The sequence below is a fragment of the Musca autumnalis genome, unplaced genomic scaffold (assembly GCF_047663935.1).
Source record: "Musca autumnalis isolate F117 unplaced genomic scaffold, ASM4766393v1 scaffold_4, whole genome shotgun sequence".
Classification (NCBI taxonomy): domain Eukaryota; kingdom Metazoa; phylum Arthropoda; class Insecta; order Diptera; family Muscidae; genus Musca; species Musca autumnalis.
In genome coordinates, this window is record NW_027411977.1 from 19,858,221 (window position 1) to 19,880,576 (window position 22,356).

General features: G+C 39.8%; 1 protein-coding gene across 1 annotated transcript in view; it reads left to right on the forward strand.

Moving 5' to 3' along the window:
- anchor (integral membrane protein GPR155 homolog anchor) overlaps positions 1-16,611 on the forward strand; it is a 77,825-nt gene extending 61,214 nt beyond the window's left edge. The window contains exons 7-14 of the mRNA XM_073982354.1: positions 1,684-1,875; positions 1,940-2,093; positions 2,843-2,935; positions 2,996-3,371; positions 14,957-15,161; positions 15,231-15,406; positions 15,473-15,598; positions 15,678-16,611. Coding sequence (XP_073838455.1) covers positions 1,684-1,875; positions 1,940-2,093; positions 2,843-2,935; positions 2,996-3,371; positions 14,957-15,161; positions 15,231-15,406; positions 15,473-15,598; positions 15,678-15,879 — 1,524 coding nt within the window. The 3' untranslated portion in view covers positions 15,880-16,611. The remainder of the gene's footprint in view (positions 1-1,683; positions 1,876-1,939; positions 2,094-2,842; positions 2,936-2,995; positions 3,372-14,956; positions 15,162-15,230; positions 15,407-15,472; positions 15,599-15,677) is intronic.
- The last annotated feature ends 5,745 nt before the right edge of the window (positions 16,612-22,356 follow it).

The following is a 22,356-nucleotide window of genomic DNA, read 5'->3' on the forward strand; positions in this document are numbered from 1 at the left end:
GCCGGAGGGGTTTCTCAATGTCCTTAAACAGCGTGGAGTGCCTGACAGTATCAAAGGCTTTTGATAAGTCAAGCGCCACCATTACTGCTCCATCACACGGCTGTCTATGGTTGACTCCTTGCAAAAATATATGTGGTAATGGCGTGCAACGCTGTTGTCGTGCTGTGCTGCTTACGGAATCCATGCTGATGATCAGCAACTTGATATCTAATCCTGATACTGGGGAGGACTAAGGCCTCAAGGGTCATTGCTACGGGCGACAAACGCGAAATCGGCCTGTACGATTCACTTTTGCCGGCATCCTTGCTTGACTTCCGTAACGCGACCACCCTGCCCATTTTCCGGACTTCGGGAACAATAAGGGTGGCTAGCGACAGGTTGAGAACTTTAGTGAGATACTCCACTCATCCAGCTGTTTCAACATTACCGTGGAGATTCCATCAGGGCCCAACGCTTTGGATGATTTAGCGTTCCTGATGGCATTCGCAACATCATCCATTGTAAACTGTGGTGGTTCACCCTCGGCAGGAAGAGATCTAATGCGACGTAACACTCTTCTCTTCGCCCTGTCACTCTCGGTGTGCTCGACAAATTGTCGATTGAAGTAACTTGCACACCTCTTCGGGCCAGTCAACGTAACGTCGCCAAACGTGACTGAGGTCCTGTCATCCCTCCTTCCGGGGTTCGAGAGTGACTTAACCGTTGACCACAATTTACTTATACCGGCTCCAATGTTGCAACTCTTCGGATGATTTAAGCACTTGTTCCGCATATGTTTGCCGACCAGCCTGTTAACTTCCTGTGTCAGCTCCCTAACTCTTGGGTCGTCGGGGTTGGTTCGACGAAGCTCATCACGATCATTTGTTAATCCCGTCGCCACTGCTGGGAAATTTGGTCTTACTTTGGGTATTCGACCAGCAGGTATATGGCGAGCGGCTGCAGCATTGATGATGTCTCGAAACGTCCTTTCCGCTACCCGAACATCAGGAGGACTACGTTGGCGTAGTGTGTTGGATCGTAATACATTCCGTAATAATCCCGGGGGCCACCGTGGTGCAATGGTTAGCACGTCCGCCTTGCACTCAGAAGGCGGTTCGAATCCCAGGCCAAACAACATCAAATTTTCAACGGTGGCAAAATTCCCCCTCAGTAATGCTGGCGACATTTCCTGAGTATTTAAGCCATGAAAACCTTCTCTACAAGTGGTGTCGTAAGACACGCCGTTCGGACTCGGCAATAAAAAGTAGGTCCCATATCATTGAGCCAATATGAATCGGCGTGCACTCATTGATATGAGAGAAGTCTCCCTTGTCCCATCTGGGATGTTTGTGGAACAATTATTATTAATAATCCCGAAAAAGAACAATTCCAGAAAGCTCCCATTGTTGTTGTTGTTGTTGTAGCAGCATATAATGCTGGGTTGGCAGCCGCTGGCCGAAACACTTTCGGTTTCGTGTCAATCCGGTACGTAAGAACCCGCTGCCGTGGGACATCTTTAGCATCTGACCGATGTTTATCGAAATCATATACGGACTTACTTTTACATAGTAATTATTCGGTATTTCACTTGTAGAATGTTTACAATATTCCAGGATTATAATAAAATTACTCTACGTTTTAGTATGCAGTTTACCTTTTTTTAATTAATGTCTTTAATATTTATTTATTTTTGTTACTTTGCAGTTAATGTGCTGTGTTGGTGTAATACTTTGGTCGAAATTGGAACATCATCAGCAATGGCCATTGATGATACAATTCTTCTTATTCAATATTGGTACCTACAGTTCACGTCTATGGACTGGCATATTGGCTATTTCGTTGCTATTTTTACAATGTCGTAGCCTATGTTTTGTGTTGAAATTGTGGCCTTATATGGTAAATAGTTCATTAATTTTGGTCTATATAATTTTAGAACTAATAAACTATTTTTAATTTTCAGGTGGCTTTTGCTTGGGGCGTTCCAACATTAATTTCTGGTTTATTGGTGGCATTTGATAGAAATGTAATGTCTGGTGAGAAACATAATCCCAGTTTTCAATATGGCAATGCTCAAGCGGCTATATCAGTATTTATGTTGGTGATGTGTTTCATTGGTATGTTGAGATATAATAATTGAATTTTAAAAATGGCATTTTGTTATCCTGAGATGTACTTAAACAATATATGAACCTCTTATTATCGGTATCAAAAGATCAATTTAATTGTATACTTTGTGATTATGGGTTTTCTAACATTTCTGTTAAGAAAAAAGTCCGCACATTCCCAATATTTAGGGTTATTCTGAATATAAATTCCCCGTGAGTTTTTTCATTTTCTCCCTTAAGTTGAAACGGCGGAAAGACAAAACTCACGGGGAATTTTCGTTCAGAATAACCCCCTTTGTGTTACGCCTCGCTTTTGGTTTATATTTTAACTTAGCGAATATAAAATCCCTAGGGTAATTAATACCTATTAAAGACTTCATCAAAACATTTACTATAATGTCTTTAATATAAGTTTTTCTCTTGGAAAGCAACATGTCATTTTACTATAAATACATATTTATGATGAGAAATTTTGATATTGAAGAGTTACTAACTAAAACATTGACTTTATTCAAGTGTTAACATACATTTCAAGAAAGAAGTTTTCAATATTCAATGGACAAGTTAAGTCCACTAGGAATATTTAAAATGATTTTTCTTAGTGATATTAGCAATACAATACAGTTGTGTTATTAGTTCCATAATGATGTTTTCATAAAGTTTTCAATCTGATGAATAGAACTTAAAAACGAAAACAAATTTACCTTTCAAAAGGATTCCATTAACAATATATTTCTTTTCTCGCCCACAACTTTCAGTAACTGTTGGCTGTTTGGTTATGCATCAACGCTACAAGAAACGTTATGAAAAATATTTAACATATGCCCGTGAATTATCTAACCCTGAATCGGGTAAGTTTATTTCTTTAGTTTAGCTTTGAAAAAATATTTTAATGTGTTTTGAACTTTTAGAAAATTCTGATCTTCAATCGACCATTTCTACAGCGAATCTGTTATCAAATTCTGGCAATCTTCATCAACGTCGTCGTTATACATCATATTCATCATCGGATGATGATGACATGTTACCAAATGGTGGTGGTGGTATGACTGGTGGTGGACCTTGCAATGGTTCGGTTGCCAATTCAAATAAAACTACTAGTGGTGGCGGTGATGTTGGTGGTTGCGGTAGTGGTAATTGTTGTTCATCCAGCAGTACGACAAGCCCCACAACAACTGTTGTCGTTGACATTGAAGATTTGCTGAATAAACGAAATTTGGAGCAGAGCAAAAAAGATTCCGAAGACACAGATATCACAGAACCCAAAGATGAACAACTGCATCCAAAGTAAGTTTTTAAAATTTAAATTTTATTGATTTTTATGTTTCAAGAAGAACGCGTTCGGTGGAATATGAACACGCAAATTGACACATTTAGATTTAAGACTTCATTCCAACGGACGTTAACCGATTTTCGAATGGGAAGTCTATGAAAACCATGCAACAACTTGCGGTCTCAGGAGCCTTAATTGGCTACTGATGTATCAAAGTCCTAAGTCATCATTCTCTACCAATTTCGTATAGTTAGCAGTTCATTGTAAGAAAAATTCGTTCTTTAGTGACTCCTACAGGTGCCCTTCCTGCCATAAAAGCCCTTACAATGCCGAGCATTTGTTTAACTGGAGAACAAAGGACCATTGTTTTCATCCTGTATGTAATAATAACTTATAATAATTATTCCACAAACAACCCACAAGGGACAAGGCAGTATTCCCCCATATAAATGAGTTCACCTCGATTTATATTAGCTTAATAATATCGACACCTCCAAATAATAGTATGCTAAGTCTGAAAAGTGAGTTTTGCAGGAGAAGCTCTCAAAGTTTACAGTTTTCTTTGACCTTCACTACTATTCTGAGTAAACATTTGTTTATAACTTCTGTTCGGATTGACCGATCATTACCAAAATTTGACAGAATTTAAGTTAAAGGACGTAAAATGTAAAAATGTAAAGAACTTAAAAACATGCTAAGTCGACTTAGCATACTATTGTTTGGAGGCGTCGATATGGTGGTATTTAAATCGTTGGCACCCATCATCTTTTATGTAGAAGAGAAAGTATAGATAAATGAGGCACATTTTGCCCGTATGAAAGTGTATATACCCTTCATAGCCTAAAGGCTGAGGGTATAAAAAGTTAGACGGCGGGTAGTCAGGAAAGAGAAGAAGATAGACAAAGAGGAAGTCGTCAGTTGAATGCAATTAGTTTAAAACTTTAAGGCGTTCAGAGCAGTTTCCCCATTCTCATGCAGACTTTTTGAGTAAATGACAATGACTGCTGAATCAATGCTTGATAGGTATGAGACAGACGAGAACATATATTCATCGAAGAGTCTGTGTCTAGTGTTGTTTAAAATTGGACACTGACACGTTAGGTACTCACTGTTTCATCTTCATATAGCCTGCAGTAATCGATATTACCTTCATCTCACCAACAAGTTCTTGATTTTACATAGTTCTGATCCCGGTATTGTTGAGTAGAAGTAAGGAAGAGGTTCTACGACACGATAAACCGTTATATCTCTGTAGAAGTCGTTGTTGTAACAACCCAGTGTCCAGATTAAAAAAATGCTGCAACCGGTATTGGATGTGTCCTTATATAATCATGAGACAAATGCAGAGTGCCGTGCGGTCCCAATTACAAGCAGGACATGTGTTGGATGTCGTGTCATCAATTCGGGCCCAATACGCATTTAGGCGTCTCGCTTGTACCTTGTCTATATATCCTAAGGCTAACATTTTCACAAGAACCTGTCGGCCAGCAACTTTAATCTTTGCTACTGGCGACAAAAGCTAGATCGGCCTGTATGATTCGCCTCGCCTAGCTTTAGTAACGGGATCAACCTGCCAACTTTCCAGGCTTCTGGTACAATATAAGTGGTTAACGGTAGATTTCATACTCCGGGTTCATACATTTGCTTAAACATTAATATTGAGATTCCGTATGGGCCCAACGCTTTGGAAGATTTCGTGTTTCGGCTGTTAAAATGTAACGCACACCTCTCCGATCTGTCCCTGTCACGCCGTTGAAAGTAGCAGTCATTCTATCATCCTTCTTTACCGGATTCGGGAGTGATTTAACCCATGCCCATAATTTACTTAATCCTGTATCAATGTTAGATTGCTTCAGGTGGTCTAGCCACTTGTAATGCCCTCAGCATTTATGTTAACGAGGGTATATACACTTTCATACGGACAAAATATGCCTCATCGAAATAACGCTTTTAGACCCCAAGTGTGTTTAGACGAAATGTGTTTCAGACAATTTGGAGTCGATTTAGCAATGTCCGTCCGTCTGTCTGGCTGGCTGGTGCGCACGATAACCCTCGAACGTATGAGCCGATTTGGTCCAAAATTTGGCTTTGTCCAAACTTAATTTAAGTTCGAAGATGGGTTATATCGGTCCACTCCTTCCGGTACCTCCCCCACAAAAGTTCGAAACTGTGCGTACGATAACTCTTGAAGGGAGTAACCGATATGGTCCATACTTTGCAAATCGTGAAATGTCTTCCAGACTTAGATAAGGTTCCAATATGGACTCAATCGTTCCACTGCTTCGGGTACCTCCCACACAAAATTTCGGAAAAGTTCAGTTTAGGACCTGCTCTCGAATCGCCTTGGTTTTTGTTGTAGCAACATGTATTCGCTGTCTTCCACACGAAGGTACAAGTTTCATCAGGGGAAAGTCCATACTTCCTGAGAAAATAGCCCGAAAGTTGAAAACCCCCTACGACACCATGTGTAGTAGTTGGAGTACAAGATAATTCTCGAGCGGATATGCCGATTCCATCCAAAATTTGGACTTCGTAATATTGTTTCCAAACTTAGTATAAGTTCGAAAATGAGCCATAGCGGTCCATTCCTTCAGGTAGCTCCCCCACAAAAGTTCAAAAATGTTCGGAAAAATTGTGCGCATGATAACTCTTGAAGGGAGTGGTCGATTTGGTCCATACTTTACACATTCGAATAGTATCTACCAGATATAGATCATGTTTAAATATGGACTATATTTGTCCACTCCATCCGGTACCTCCCACACAAAATTTCGGATAAGTTCACATTAAGACCTGCTATCGAATCACTTTGATTTTTGTTGAAGCAACTTACATTCGCCGCCTCAATGACGATGGTAAACGTTTTTTCAGGGGCAAGTCCATACTTCTTGAGAAAACAGCCCGAAGGGTGTAAAAACCCCCTATGGTCTATGTAGGTCCAGTACCTTCACCCCAAAACTTTTGAACTTTATTCCTAATCAAAATTTTTGTCGGTTCATACGCCAACATTTTGAAGCCCCCTAAATACATAAGTTTTTTTTGGGAAAAAAGTGTTTCAATTTACACAGGCTGATGGTATATTTGTGTCAGCAAAGCCGACTGATACTTGTTTACTTGTTCCGCTCATGTTCGCCTACTTACCTGTTGACTTCGTACGGCGAAGTTAATCACGCTCATTTGCTAGTCCCGTTTCCTCTGCTGGGAATTGTAGCCTGATTTCTGGTATTCGCAGGTATGTGGCGAGCGGCTGCGACATAAATACCAACTGCAGCTGTGATGCTGTTCCGGAAAGTTCTGTCAGTTATCCGAGGATCTGAGGTAATAGGCAGCCCTCTGAAGCGGTAATTGGTAAATTCTCTGAACCCTTGTTAATCAGCTTTTCCATAGTTTCGAAATGTAAGGCGGCAAGAGGTTATGAAGTCGGGTGGTCTGTTAACGGTGACGATGATTGAAAGATGGTCTGAGCAAAGAGAAATTACGGGTTACCAGGACACGTCATTCATCACACCGTGTGCAGTGTGATATATGGCGAGCTGTGGCAATCTCGTCTTATCTTCATATGAACGCCTTCGTTCAACGTACAAAATGTGAAGCAATCAATTTGTTGGACCAACATTGTCTCCTCTGGTCATTACCAAGGGCGGAATGCCAAAGCTCATGTCCCTTAGCACAAGTTCTTTAAAAGCGAACTTGGTATGTACACATTAAGCAATTCTACTTCGACAGTCCCTCACTTACTGTGGAGGAAAGACCTATATCGCTTGAGCTAGACTTTAGTGACCCATCCAATGTCCCATGCATTCCTTGTATGGGACACTAAAGTCTAGCTCAAGCGATATAGGTCTGTCCTCCTCCTCCGCTTCTTGTACCATCCTTCCAAAAAAAGTTCGTTGGTCTATCGACTCATAAAGTCTAAAATTTCGTTGACTTTGGCTGACTTCCGTATCGTCAGTTGCTTGGCAAATGACTGCAAATGTGTGAATTATTATGTTTTTTAACGCCGTAGTAATTAACAACTGTGAAGCTATGTGTTTCAAAACGTCAAAAATACGCATTTTTAACGCAGGTAAACAGCAAAAATGTATTGAATTGAATGAACGATTAGTTTTCGGGGCGCTGAACAACAACATGTGGGTTCAGATGCTGCGTTTGTGGTTAGGCTATTGTGGAGACTACAGGTGTGTTTCGTATTTCGACGACGAAGTTGGAAACACGTTGGGATGATCTGGCGCAACAAGAAGCAACATAACTCCTATCGCAGTAGTCCTGGGCCGGCCAAGACCAGAGCACCGTTTCCTACACCCATTGCATCTCACCAAGTTGACATGTGGCAAACGGAACACATACATTACCCGGGGTTCTTCACTATCCCCCACGGATCATGGTGAAAAAACATAACACAAACACATAATTGTTGAGGCCCCTGGTAGAAGATCAGAGTAAATGCGGTAAATAATATACCCGGATTCCAAATTTTGGAAGGCCAACACTCTACCGAAATATCGTTAATTGTGTTGAACAGTGTAGTAGTGCGTATGGTTATTGTTACAAAGTATACGCCGCCATACATGACTTGTATGTATTCAAATTAAATCAGTATAGGATTTTGAATCCTGCAGGAACATACAAATTACACTATGCAACACTGAAAAGGAAACAACTTGTAGTATGCATTTTTTTGAAAGTACATACTGAGACTACAAAATCTTTTGCAAAAATCTCCAAAATAATGTTCTCAGCCATTCTTCAAAATATTCTGAAACACTAAAATACTTATTTCATGGTGTTTCAGCGATATTTTGTATCACATCTTTTACAACACGTATTTCAAACACTGTTTACATGATCAGTTTGATCTCGCATTTGGGTTTACACCACATTATTGACATATTTATTTATTTATTTATTTATCAACTTTACAATAATTCTAAGCCATCGGGCCAATTTAAATGAATTACATTATATTACATATGTGTATGTTATCACTACTCAGAGTGCATATAAAACTAGGTATATGATATAATCCTATAATTACAAATACTCCAAGCCATAAGGCTAAAAAAAATACAAATATTTATATTCCCACTACTCAAACGTAAGAAAAGATTAAAAAAAAAATGTAAAAAAAATAAACTATAGATAATAATAAGGTTATAACCCTTCATATTTGAACTGACAGTTAAAAATAAGTGAGATCACTAAAATAATAAAAAAAAAACAATTTGGCGTTCATCAAACGATGGAAAGAGAAAGTATCTGAGCGTCAGAGTAGGTGTTGCAGAAGATGTCTTGAGAAAGAAGCTGGTGATATATTAAATACTTTTAAATTGTTGGGCAAAATATTATATAGCCGCGCTACTCTTACTTCGAATGAACTATCCATTAAAAAACAAGTAAGAACAGACTATAGTCGGACGGGGCCGACCATGTGATACCCTATACCACTATCCCTGTGCACTAGCTTTCCGGGCTAGCTGTTATAAGATGTGCATTAGAAATTTTACCAATTTTCACACAAAAGTTTTGATCAATTTAACCCGCTAAATATTATCCGATCATACCGTTGACTTGCACGCTACTTCTTCATCTCAAACCAAAACTACGTTTAAAATTTCGCGCCGATCGGACTATTATTGCGACCTACAGAGCGGCTACAAAATCGAGCAAAAATTTTGTTTTTGGTCCATTTCATCCCTTTAACATTTCACGATCATCGCCAAAAACTAATCAGTTCTATTCTGGTCCAAACCCGACCTCCATACTAAATTTCGTGACAATCGGTCCATAATTGCGGCCTCTAGCTTGATTACAATTTTTAATGGACGGACAGACGGACGGACGGACACACATCGCTAAATCGCTTTATCTCGTCGAGATATGAAGTTTGGTATACCACATGAGGGGTCTACGACGAATATTTCGCGGCGTTACATGAATTTTTGGGAAAACAAACTTATTATACCCTTTTCCACATTGTGGTATAGGGTATAAATAGCACTAGAAATATTCAATTGGCTCCTTCTTGTAAAAGTGGAGAAGTTGAACAAAGACATTAAAAAAGTAGGACATTGGTTACGAACCAACTTATAGAAAAACACCAGTAATCGAAGTTATATAACATTTGGAAAAGAGGTCCCTAGTAATTTAATGGTATATGGCGTAATGTGATCACGCCTATTAACGCCGTAAACATAGCGAACTACTCTATTAATTGCGAGCGTAATCAAGTCAATAATTCCCTGACCTGCACCAGTGTAAACCTCCAAGCAGTACAAAACAGTAGGCAGAACTAGACTATGAGCCAGACGATATCTAACACTCATGGGCAAATATATATCTGTGGCATAAAGACATCTTAAAGAAAAATTTATTCTTGAGACTACCATATCAACATGACGGTTAAAGCTAAGTTTATCATCCAACAAGATGCCTAGAATGCTCACTTCATGTACAAACTCAATAATTGTGTTGCTATATTTCAATGTCAGATCATGAACCGGAACAGTGGAGAAACACAGGGCTTTAGTCTTTGACGGATTGATGTTCAAATTGTTATCTGACATCCAAGAGTACAAAACTGACATAACCAGATCAATTTTTGATTGAAGAACTGGTAAAAATCTGACCTCACCAACAAAAAGCAAGTTAATATCGTCCGCATATGCAAACGGCATGCACCAACTCTGCAGCTTGGGAAATAGGTCATTAATGAACAGTATAAACAAAAGTGGACCCAACACCGATCCTTGGGGTACTCCACTTTTAACCGGAAGAATGCCACTATACCTCCCACCAGCACATACAACCTGCTTTCTGTTCGTTAGATAAGACATAAGGAGCTTACAAGCATTATTAGAAAATCCATACAAAACACTCAGCTTGGTTAGCAATAATGCATGATCGACACGATCAAAAGCTTTTTCTAGGTCTAGAGCAACTAGGACAGAGATTTTAGAACCACCAAAATTAGACCTTACACGGTCAGTTAAACCAAGTAGGAGAGAAGCCGAACTTCTATTCCTACGAAAGCCACATTGTGCATCATGAAGGGAAGAATTACTATCTAAAAATGCAGATATCTGAAATTTGAGGCAGTATTCCACAATTTTAGAACAAACTGGCAGTATGGAAATAGGCCGAAAACTATTAATATCATGGATAGCTCCCTTCTTTACAACAGGAACAATCTTAGATACTTTCCAAGCTGTGGGGAAAGTTGAAGTCATTAGTATGATATTGACAAAATAAAGCAAGTGCCTAGAGATCGCTGTATAAATACGTTTCCAAAACTTCAATGATAAACCATCAAGGCCAGCTGCATTAGATTTAATAGACATAAAAGCTTTATCCAATTCTAAAGAGTCAATGCAACGAAATGAAAAGTTGCCATAATCAGGATTAGGGTTATATTGAAAAGTCGAATTTATATTAATTTGGTTATTTACAAAGATACTATTAAGTTCTTCAGGGCTTACATCGCAGTCATAACATTTATCAGCAGCTACACCAGTAGACCTCAGCAATCTCCAAAAATCTTTACCACTGCTCGCACTATCAAATAGAGTGGAGTGGGCCGTTCTCTTTGCCTTACGGACAATCGACTTTGCTTTATTACGGGTCTTGCAAAAAATTTTCCAATTTGCACTACTTTTGTTTCTCGTATACTCACGAAACGCAATGTCACGCAAGGACGTAAAATAATCAATATCTCTAGACTTATACCACTCATTATTATTCGGTCGATATTTAGGTATCCTTTTAACGGGAAAAATACTGTGAACTTCACTAATGCAAGATTCAAAACTACTCCAAAGCGTATCTACATCAAAAAAATTATACAGTGTAGAAAAATTGACAGAAGAAATATGATCGTGCAGTGTGTCTTGGCTTACAGCACCATAATCGATATATTCAATATATTCCCGCACGGAGTTCACTAACCTATCAACCGATAAAAATATAAAAGAGTGATCAGATATACCAGGACATATAAATTGATCAGACACCAAAACAGACTCTGGATTACTGACAAGAAAGAAGTCTAAAAGCGATTCAGAATTGTGTGCAGCGCTATAATGAGTGGGGATAGAGTTATGAATAATAGAAGCATTTAATCTTATACAAGCATTCCGAACAATTGTAGACGTATCAATGTCAAAAAGATTACTATTGAAATCCCCCATTATAACATACTCAGGATAGCGCACCAAAAAATCAGATACCTTATGCTCGAAATCAGAAAAGTTACCGTGAGGTAAATATACTACTCCAACTAGAAACTTCCGACCACCATCCAACAATTCAACAAACAGATATTCGACATTGCTATTACCATCACTTTTATGCACAACATTAAATTTCAATGTATCCAAAATAAACAAAGCAACGCCTCCCCCACGTTGCGCAAGACGATCATTTCTGACGCAAGAGTAGCCCGTCAAACCAATTTTACTCGAAGGAATGTGTGGTTTAAGCCACGTCTCACTAACACCAACAACTTTCAACAAACTATCTTCCACCACATTTCTCACCTCAGACATTTTAGCTGACCTACAAGACAGGTTAAAACTACGACAATTGAAATGCCCGATATTAAGGCTATTGCTGAGACCACCAAATGATGAACGCAAATAGGAATTATCATGAATAACATTGCCAAGGTTACAAGAATTCATATCAATGATGGAGAAATTGAAGAAATATATAAAAGCGGAAATAAAGACAATAAAAATAATTATTCTCGAAAACTGCAATCAAACACTACACCACTACTCCCACACTAGGCGTGGAAACATTATCGCCAGACGCGCCAAAATAGCGCTCTAATTCAAGAGCATCCAATACTAGCGGTTCAGAGGAAGAATTAGCTGTGACTTTAACCTTAGGCAGGTCGCCATTAATTAGAACATATTTATCTATCCGGTTCTCTCGTCGCAACCTCCGACATTTATAAACCAGCTGAGCAGCCGGTGGAGTTAGGTGATCATTTAAATAAATCCGTGACATGCCACCACTAACAACCACATCCTTTAGGAGAATCGATTTACAACGGTGAAATTTAGCCATTATAGTATCCCTAGTGTGAACCGAAATGAATTTCACCAGCACAGACTTTCCACCATACACGTAACAACAATGGTTAATGTCACTTGCCTGGATTCCAACCCCACATAAACTTACTATCTTAATGATAGGATCACGAAGGTCGACAATACCTCTAGGTAGGCCATTGATTAATATGTTCGAACGATTCATACGCCTTTCGTTAACATAGTTATCCCGTTGAAATCGGGAAAATTTATCAAAGGAATCGGACTTAAGCTTAGCTAAATTACGCTGACACTCATCCACATTGGTATCAGTTATGCGTAAGGACGCCATAAATTCCGATCGAAAACTACCCACCACATCATTCACCATAGCTTCGAAACTTGTCATACACTGTTGTATGTGATCATCTATCTGTTTCTTCATAGATGCCTCAAAGTCCGACATAAACTGTTGCATACGATCATCAAGGTTTTGCTGTAAGGATTTAGCCAACTCATCAAACAAAGACTGCACAGGTACATTACGATGGACCCGATCACCAGCATTTACGGAGCCATTAGAATCACAATTTACGGAGCTTCTTGTCGTTGAAAATTATAATAAACAAGTAAAAAGTATCAGAGATATACCCTCAGCCTGTGTGGAGTGAATCACTTTTTTCTCCAAAAGAAAATTATGTATCTATTGGGGTTTCCAAAATTTTGGGCGTATGACCCGAAAAATATGGATAGGGCGTTTGCACCATACTTGCCTACGAAAAAACATAATATCGCTGTAAACAGGGCCACTATGAAAACCTTCGGTAAAAATTTCCAAAGGATCCTCGAACAGACCCTTAACCACACAAAAATTTTGAACTTTTGTGTGGGTGGCACCCAAGGATTGGACCGATAGGTCCCAAAATTTTGGCGAAAATTTTCAAATTTTTGCGTGGGAGGTACTGGAAGGAATGGATTTATAATAACCACCTTTGAATTTCGTCTAATATTCGAAGAAATATTACGATATCCTAAGTGTGGACGCAGTATTCGGTTCGAGCTCTCCAGCCACTACATATGGTGCCATAGGGGTTTTTTTTACAACTTTCGGTATGTTTTCTCAAGAAGTATGGACTTGCCCCTGAAAAAACGTTTACTGTCGTAATTGAGGCAGCGAATGCAAGTTGCTTCAACAAAAACTAAAGTGATTCAATAGCAGTTCTTGAAGTGAATTTATCCGAAATTTTGTGTTTGAGGTACCCGAAGGAGTGAACAAATATAGTCCATATTCGAACCTGATCTATATCTCGTAGATATATTAGAACGTGCAAAATATGGACCAAATCGGTCACTTCCTTCACAAGTTATCGTGCGCACAATTTTTCCGAAAATGTTTGAACTTTTTTGGAGGAGTGGACCGATATGGCTTTTCTTCGAACTTAAACTAAGTTCAAACAAAATATTACGAAACCAAATTTTGGAGCGAATCGGCAGATCTGTTCGAGAATTATTATGCACTCCAAGCACTACACCCGGTGTCATAGGGGTTTTTTGCACTTTTAAGGTTAGGAAGTATGGACTTGCCCCTGATGAAACTTGTACCGTCGTATGGGGGGAGTGAATACAAGTTGTTACAACAAAAATCAAAGCGATTCGAGAGCAGGTCCTAAACTGAACTTATCCAAAATTTTATGTGGGAGGTACCCGCAGGAGTGGACCATATTGGAACCTCATCTAAGTCTGGTAGAAGTTTTACGATGTGCAAAGTATGGACAAAATCCGTTACTCCCTTCAAGAGTTATCGTGCGCACAAATTTTCCGAACATTTTCGAACTTTTGTGGGGGATCTACCCGAAGCAGTGGACCCATATAACCCATCTTCGAACTTAAACTAAGTTTGCACAAAATATTACGAAGGCCAAATTTAGGACCAAATCGGTTGATCCGTTCGTGCGCTCCAGCCAGACAGACAGACGGACGGACTTGGCTAAATCAACTCCAAATTGTCTGAAACACATTTCGTCCAAACATACTTGGGGTCTAAACCGTTATTTCGATGAGGCACATTTTGCTCGTATGAAAGTGTATATACCCTCGTTAGCATAAATGCTAAGTATTAAAGAGTGTATTAACTTCCAAAAGAAAACGTTAAGAAAATTTCAACAGTTTTGGAGATATGGTGCGATATGTATACAAATTATGTTATTTTTAGATATATTTTAAAATTTGAGGCAATAAATGTAGTTTTTCGAGTTCATTTTTTCTTCAAATATTTTATTCTTGTCCTTATCTACAAACTTGCTTCAGAGAACAGAACAAAATTTGCATTGGTTTCAAAGATAAATATTCACTTTTCAAAGCAATTCGGGCTTTGAAAAGTGAATATTTAACCATGCTTAGATGGGACCATAAAATTCAAGCTGGATCTGACACAACGAAACCCAACTAGGGTTTTTGTCGTTTGGGTCTGTACTTTCAAAAGGTTACACGAGGTTACCTTAAAAATGTGACACAGTGTTATTTATACATTTCTGTTAATTTAAAATATTTATCTTCTTCCTCTTTTTTAGTAACAACGGCATTCGATCCGGCATCTGTAATCCATCTTTCAACTGTGGTGCTAGTACATCACAAAATTGTCAATCGATTGTAGAACGTTATGAGGATCAGACACGACGTGGTTTGGAACCCTTGGAACATGCCAGCGATGATGATGAACATCAAACGTTGAAACATATTGTCTTACTTATCATTCTGCTGTGCTCAATGTTTGTGGTAAGTTGTTGGAATGGGCAAATCGAACGTAACAAATTTATTGCCACTTTATCCCCCCTTCAATTACAGGGTTTGGCTGTTTCCATTTGGACCTTAATTATGGAGGGAATGTCAGGCATTTATTTGGAATTAAGTTTCTTAGATGCTTTCTTGAATTTCGGACAAAGTTTAATTGTAATGGCTGTGTTTATCGGAGATATTGGAGAGTTCTTGCAACCGTTGGTTAAATTATGGCGTAAAATATGGTGAGTTGGGAGAAGTTAAATGCTTTTCTTTCCATTTGATTTTAATTGTTATATATTTCATTTCAGGTATGGTGCTAATGTTGTCACACTACCCCATTGGTCACAGCTTAGCCAAGAGACCAAGCACATCTGCGAGCAATTTAGAACACATCACTTGGAGAATTGCAAGAAAGACATTGCCAAGGATCGCAGGTACATTGTTTGCCCAATAAACAAATAGTTTTTACATATTATTTATTTTATTTATTTTAATTGTTTATTGATTTTCTAGATGGCGCATCAAAACCTATCGCAAAGTATTTTATGGCTGCGAATTTGTCGATTGGCTGATTGAGGTTGGCCTTTCCAAAGATCGCCTAGAGGCTGTCCATTATGCCAAACATTTGGTTAATGGCCGTGTGTTGCGTCACATCAATAATGTCTATCATTTTGAGGACAAACAACTGTTGTACAACTTCTGTAGTCGCATATAAACCACGAGAGTCGTCACAAAACCAATGCGACACCAATCACAAGTGAAATATACATATGTCACAAAACAAACTTCTTCTTTATTTATATTATTATTAATTACTATTTTACATATAGTTTGAAATTTACTTTCAAAGCTGTGATTTGTTTTACTGTTTTACTATAGCATTTAGTTTAATTATTATTTCTTAATTTTTATTTCTTTAACTTTTAAGTTTCACAAAATTATGTTTTAGAATTTTTTCTTAGTTCTTTTATTGCAAAGCAAACAACATAACAGAAAAGAATTAGTAAAACATGTGCTTTGTTCCAGAATATTCCAAGTCTACTATTTTGAAATTTCTAGATTTCTTTTCTTTACAAATTCTACAAAAATTAAAAAAAGAAAAGAAATTGAAAACTAGCAGATTCTTGCAGGTTCTGGAACAGAGCAATATATCATCATTTTTTGATAATTGTAATATTTCAATTAAAAAATTTCACAGTTTCTTCTCATGAAACCAAAGGAATAAGAAATTTACTTTTATAAAGTACACACTTATTCCGTTTCGTTTCAATATTCTTTACTAACAAAAACACGTTAGTCATAGTAGGAAAATCTAATCACAAATTGTTAGCAGGGCTATATAATTTTTTAAGGAAATATTCACAAATTTAAAATATTGTACAAATCTTCTTCAAGAAATAAATTACATACATACATATACCATCACTTGTTATGAGAATAACACAAAGCTTATATCGTTATTTTTTATAAACATATTGCTATTGTTGATGATTGTTTTTGGAACAATGAGAGGGGACAGAATCTTAATAAAACTCAATTCAATAAAATTGCCAAAACAAATATTTTTAGAGCACGCCAATATGAACTTTTGTGCGTATGAGTATTGTCAAAACGTATACATCACCCTCGAATCAGTCAGTGCAAATTTTTGGTCGTTTGTGTGAGAGATATCAGAAACAGTGGATCTATACCATGGGTGACCAAGAAGAGAACAGACTAAAATATGAATGTAGTCAAACTATTGGCAACTTATGACTGTGTGTTAGTGTGTTTTAATGCAGATATCCAATTCTCTCTGTTTTGAGCTTCGCTTTTTGGAATACCGCGCCTTGTCATCTCATCATCCACTTGTTTGCGCCATCTATTCTTTGGCCTGCCAATTCTACGTGCACCGCCATGTGGCTCGAATTTTTACGCCTTTTTAGCGGGTTCATCATCGCTCATTCTTATTATATGGCCTAGTCAACGCAATCGCTGCATCTCGATACGTTTAAGTATATTAATTTCGTTGTATAGCAGATACAGCTCGTGGTTCATACGACGTCGATATTCACCGTCAACGCAGATCGGTCCGTAGATCTTTCGAAGAATTTTTCTCACAAACACGCCAAGCACTGCCTTATCTGCTTGCGCAAGTAACCAGGCTTCGGAACCATACATCAGCACGGGTAGTATCAGTGTTTTGTAAAGCGTTATTTTTGCTTGACGAGTTGTGGCTTTGTTTTTGAAGTGTTTACTTAAGCCAAAGTAGCATCTGTTGGCCAATACAATTCTACTTTTTATTTCACAACTGTTATCGTTTGTTGTGTTTACTGCGGTGCCGAGGTATACGAAGTCTTTTACTACCTCAAAATTGTAGGTACCAACTTCCACAGTCGGTCCGAGCTCAATGGACGCATTGCGCGTCGACACCATCACCTTGGTCTTCTCACCGTTTACCGCCTGACCCACTTTAGCAGATTCTCCTTCGACCTTCATAAACGTATCAGTTACTTCTTTTACTGATCGGCCCATGATGTCTATATCATCAGCATAAGCAAATAACATGTGGCTATTGGTGTATATTGTGCCACTTCTTTTGACGTTTGCCTCTCGTATAACCTTTTTCAGCAGGATGTTGAAGATATCACACGAAAGGCTGTCTCCTTGTCTGAAACCTCTTTTGGTACCAAACTCTTCGGAGAGGTTCTTTCCTATTTTAACCGAGACCTCGTGTCAGTTAAAGTAATTTTAGCCGGATGAGCTTTGCGGAGATACCAAATTCAGACATGGCTTGGAATACCTTTGAACGCAGCGGGCTGTCGAAGGTTGCTTTATAATCGACAAAAAGTTGGTAGGTGTCGATCTGCATCTCTTGGGTATCTCCAGGATTTGCCGCAGGGTAAATATCTGGTCAATGGTGGACTTGCCAGGTCTAAAGCCGCATTGGTATAGTCCAATTATCTCGTTGACCATGTGATTTAGTCGTTCGCACAATATCCCTGACACGATCTTGTAGGCAATAGGGAGTATACTTATGCCCCTATAGTTGGAGCATAAAGTCTTATCTCCCTTCTTGTGGGCGGGACACAGGATACACAGGTTCCAATCGTCGGGTACTCGTTCTTCCTGTCAGATGGTGCTAACTAGCTGATGAATACACCTTATCAGCGTTTCTCCTCAGGTTTTGAACAGCTCGGCTGGTAAGCCATCGGCTCATGCTGCCTTATCATTCTTCAGCCGATTTATTGCTGTCTTTACCTCATCTTGGCTGGGCGGTATACATGGAATAACTGGGATTGGGTCTGTGGTATTTTCGTCGTATTCGCTGCTATTGGATACCTACAGTTTTGAAAAATGTTGTTTCCATATCCTGAGCACACTATCTGTATCAGTTACCAAATTACCTTGCTGGTCTCTACAGGAGGATGTGCCTGTCCCAAAGCCATCAGTTTGATGCTTGACTCTTTGGTAGAATTTTCTCACTTCATTCTGGTTCCTGTACATCTCGATTTTTTCACACTCCCGCTTTTCCATCTCTCTCTTTTTCCTGCGGAAAAGACATTTCTCCTCTCTCCTTTTCTCCCAATATCTCTCTCGTGCGCTACGGATTGTAAAGTAGCCCTATATGCCGCATTTTTCTCTTCGGTAGCAGCACGACACTCCTGATCATACCATGAATTCCTTGGTGGAGGTCTCTGGTATCCAAGTATGGATTTTGCGGCTGTTTGCATGGAGTGGGCAATGCTTTGCCATTGTTCTGATATGTTATCGGGATGATGAGTGCTTTGATTAAGCAATTGGGCTAGTTGAGTGGAATATGCTGTGGCTATTTGTTGTGTTTGCAGCCTATCGATATCAAACTTCCGCGTTGTGTCTGTTCGTGCTTTATTTGCAACGTTTAGACGGGCACGTACCTTTGCTGCGATAAGGTAGTGGTCCGAGTCTATGTTTGCTCCTAGGAACTAACGCGCATTCAACACGCTTGATGAATGTCTTCCATCTATCACAACGTGATCAATTTGATTTCTTGTTTTCTGATCTGGAGACAGCCAGGTGCTCTTATGGAAGTCGAGATGTTGAAATCTGGTGCTGCCAACTACCATGTTTTTTGCCGCTGCGAAGTCTAACAGCCTCATACCATTGTCAGATGTTTCACTGTGGTTGGGCCAAAGATATTTTCCTTTCCAATTTTAGCATTAAAATCGCCTAGAATAATTTTAATGTCATTGGCAGGACAACGGTCATATGTTTCTTCTATGCGCTCGTAAAATATCTCTTTGGTCTGTTCGTCCTTGTCTTCCGAAGAAAGAGTGCGAACATTGCAGGTGCAGATTCGCAGATCATGGTCCTTAAAACGTTTGCGGGGTTCGTCAACTTTAGAGGGGTTTGTTTTTCTTTTCTTTTATTTTTTCATAGTAGACTGCTTTTTCTAGGGGAGGGTTACTAACCCTGCGCCCAAACCCAAACTTTTAACGTTCTTATGGGTGAAGGCACGGCACATTTTAGCTCACTCCTTTAACGGGTGTTAAAGGCAGCTACCTGACACCACTGGGCGATCAGTGTCCACTTGAGATGAAAGAGGGACCAAGATAAATCTTGGGCTTTGCCATGTTAAAACCGGTCAGGACCGTTCCTTGGTATCTTCCATCCCCTACGTCACCCATCGCCAACTTATAACGCGTTTTTCTCGAAACTTGATTTTTTGAGATGTGTCACTCTTTGAGTAAATGAGCGATATGTTTTAGTCTTCGACTAACTACAAAAATGCCACGAAACTCGTGCTTTATATCCTGGCAGCTATAATTAGACTTGGTTGTAGCTTTTTTTACAAGTAAACTGCACCATCTCTATAAAGATTAAAACATACTGCAGGGTTTTGAGAAAATTCTTGATTGGTCCATATCGGGAAGTATGAATTGCCTCAGGGAAAAAACTTCAATACATCAATCAATATTGCAAAGACTAAATTAAATTGCAACACGATCCGAAAAGTGAGCCAAAATTCCCAAAAAAATCAATTTTTATGTGGTAGGTACTCGAACGAATGGTGCGGTGTAGTCCATTTTCGAACTTGATCTGCGTTTGTGGAAATTATTACAATGTAAAACGCTTATCAGGTTCTGGTTCCTCTGTATCCAGATTCAAGAATTCTGCAACCTGGACTGGGCATGTGTTGGGTAACGTGGCATTAATACGGGGTCAATGCGAATTGAGGCTGCTGCATTGTCCGGATCTTAACGGGGCTAAAACCACTCGTGTTTACCTGGCAGCTGGCGTTCTTCTGCTGCGATGGATGAAGGCTACTCAAGAACGACATTCACACTGTATATCTGTACTGCCTGCGCAACCAAGTCAGTGTGAATGCTATCCAAGCCTGTCTGATAGGCTCGTTGATCTAGTGGTTATCTTTTATACCTTTGGACCTCTCTCTCTCTAAATCTTGAAGATCTCTCCTGACGTACCTGGTTGGGGAAAGCCTTTGCATTAAATCGTGACAGGGATGCTCACTTCAATAATACACAAGCAGGTACTGCATCGACAACATCTTGTTGTGCTGACGCACGGGTAAAACATTCGCCTCCTCATGGAGATGGTCCACTGGTGTCATGAGGAGGTACCCTGTTGCAGTCCTCAGGGCGGCATTCTGGCAGTTTTGAATCTTCTTCCACTGCGTAGCGCTAACATTTGCATGCCACTCAGGCGCCGCATAGCTTACCACAGACCGGCCAATTGCGTTGTAATAGGTCAACAAGGTTTCTTTGTCAGCACCCCAAGTGCTGCCGGCTAGAGATTTGAGGACCTTGTTCCTACGCCTGGTCTTATCGCAAATAGCTGTGGCTGTGGAACGTTACACCCAAAATTTTGGTATAGTTTGTGGTCGGGGATGTTAGTGGGAGCACCATTTCAGCCGTCCGAGTAGTGAACAGTGTGGCAGTGGATTTCACTGCGGATATTTTCATATTCCCCAGATGGAAGAACTGCACTAGGTCAGCTATGTAGACTTTTAAGCTATCACATATGTCATGATAGGGCCCGACGCCAAGATCACGACGCAAACATTACGATCTCAATGCCGTCTGGATCGTGTGGAATTTCAGAGAGGCTGAGGTTAAACAGTTTCGGAGATATCACCCCTCCTTGCGGAACTCCCTGTTTCACTCTACGGGGTTTGGACTTCTTGTCTCTGAATTCCACAAACGACTGCCGTGCACACATAATAGTTGATCACCCAACGTTGCAAACACGGCTCAAGAGTAGTCTTCTCTATATCCTCGAACAGCTTGGCATGGTTGACAGTATCCAAGGTCTTCGATAGGTCAAGAACCACCATGACTGTTCGCTCGCACGGCTTGTTCTGGTTCAGTCCTCTACTGATATGTGTGGATATGGAGTCTAATGCTGTTGTAGTACTATGCATTTTCCGGAATCCTAGTTGATGTTGGGCAAATGGAAAATAGCTTCTCATCGTGGGGAGGAGTAGTGCCTCTAGGATCTTTGTTACTGGCGACAGGAGTGAAATCGGCTTTTACGATTCCCCTTTGCTGGCATCCTTGCCAGGCTTCAGTAGCGGGACCACCCTGTCAAGTGGCCAACGATAGGTTGAGGACACTTGTTGAATAATCAACTCTGGGTTCATCCAGTTGCTTAAGCATTATCATCGATATTCGGTGTGGACCCAACGCTTTGGATGATTTCTCCTTTCGGGTGGCATCTGCAACATCAGGCACCGTAAGGTGTGGTGGTAACTAATCGACTGGTGGTGATCTTGTTATACTGCGTAGCACAATCCTCTTCTCCCTATCACTCTCGGACTGCCGGTTAAAATAACACGCGCACCTCTTTGGGTCAGTTACTGTCACGCCGTTGAAAGTAACAGCCGTTCTGACATCAGGTGATCTAGCCACAACTTTCGCCTTTGTTCGCCGTCTAACCTGTTGACTTCAAGAGTATGCTCTCTAACTCTCGGGTCTTCAGGGTTCGTACGACGAAGCTCATCACGTTCATTTGCTAGTCCCGTCGCCTCTGCTGGAAAATTCGTCTTATTTTGCGTATTCGACCGGCAGGTATGTAGCGAGCGGCTGCTGTCGATATGATGTCCCGGAAAGTTCTCTCAGCTACCCGAGGATCTGAGGGGGTAGGCAGCTCTCTGAAGCGTTGATTGGTAAAATCTCTAATCAGCTTTCCCATGGTTCAGTAAAGTACGACATTC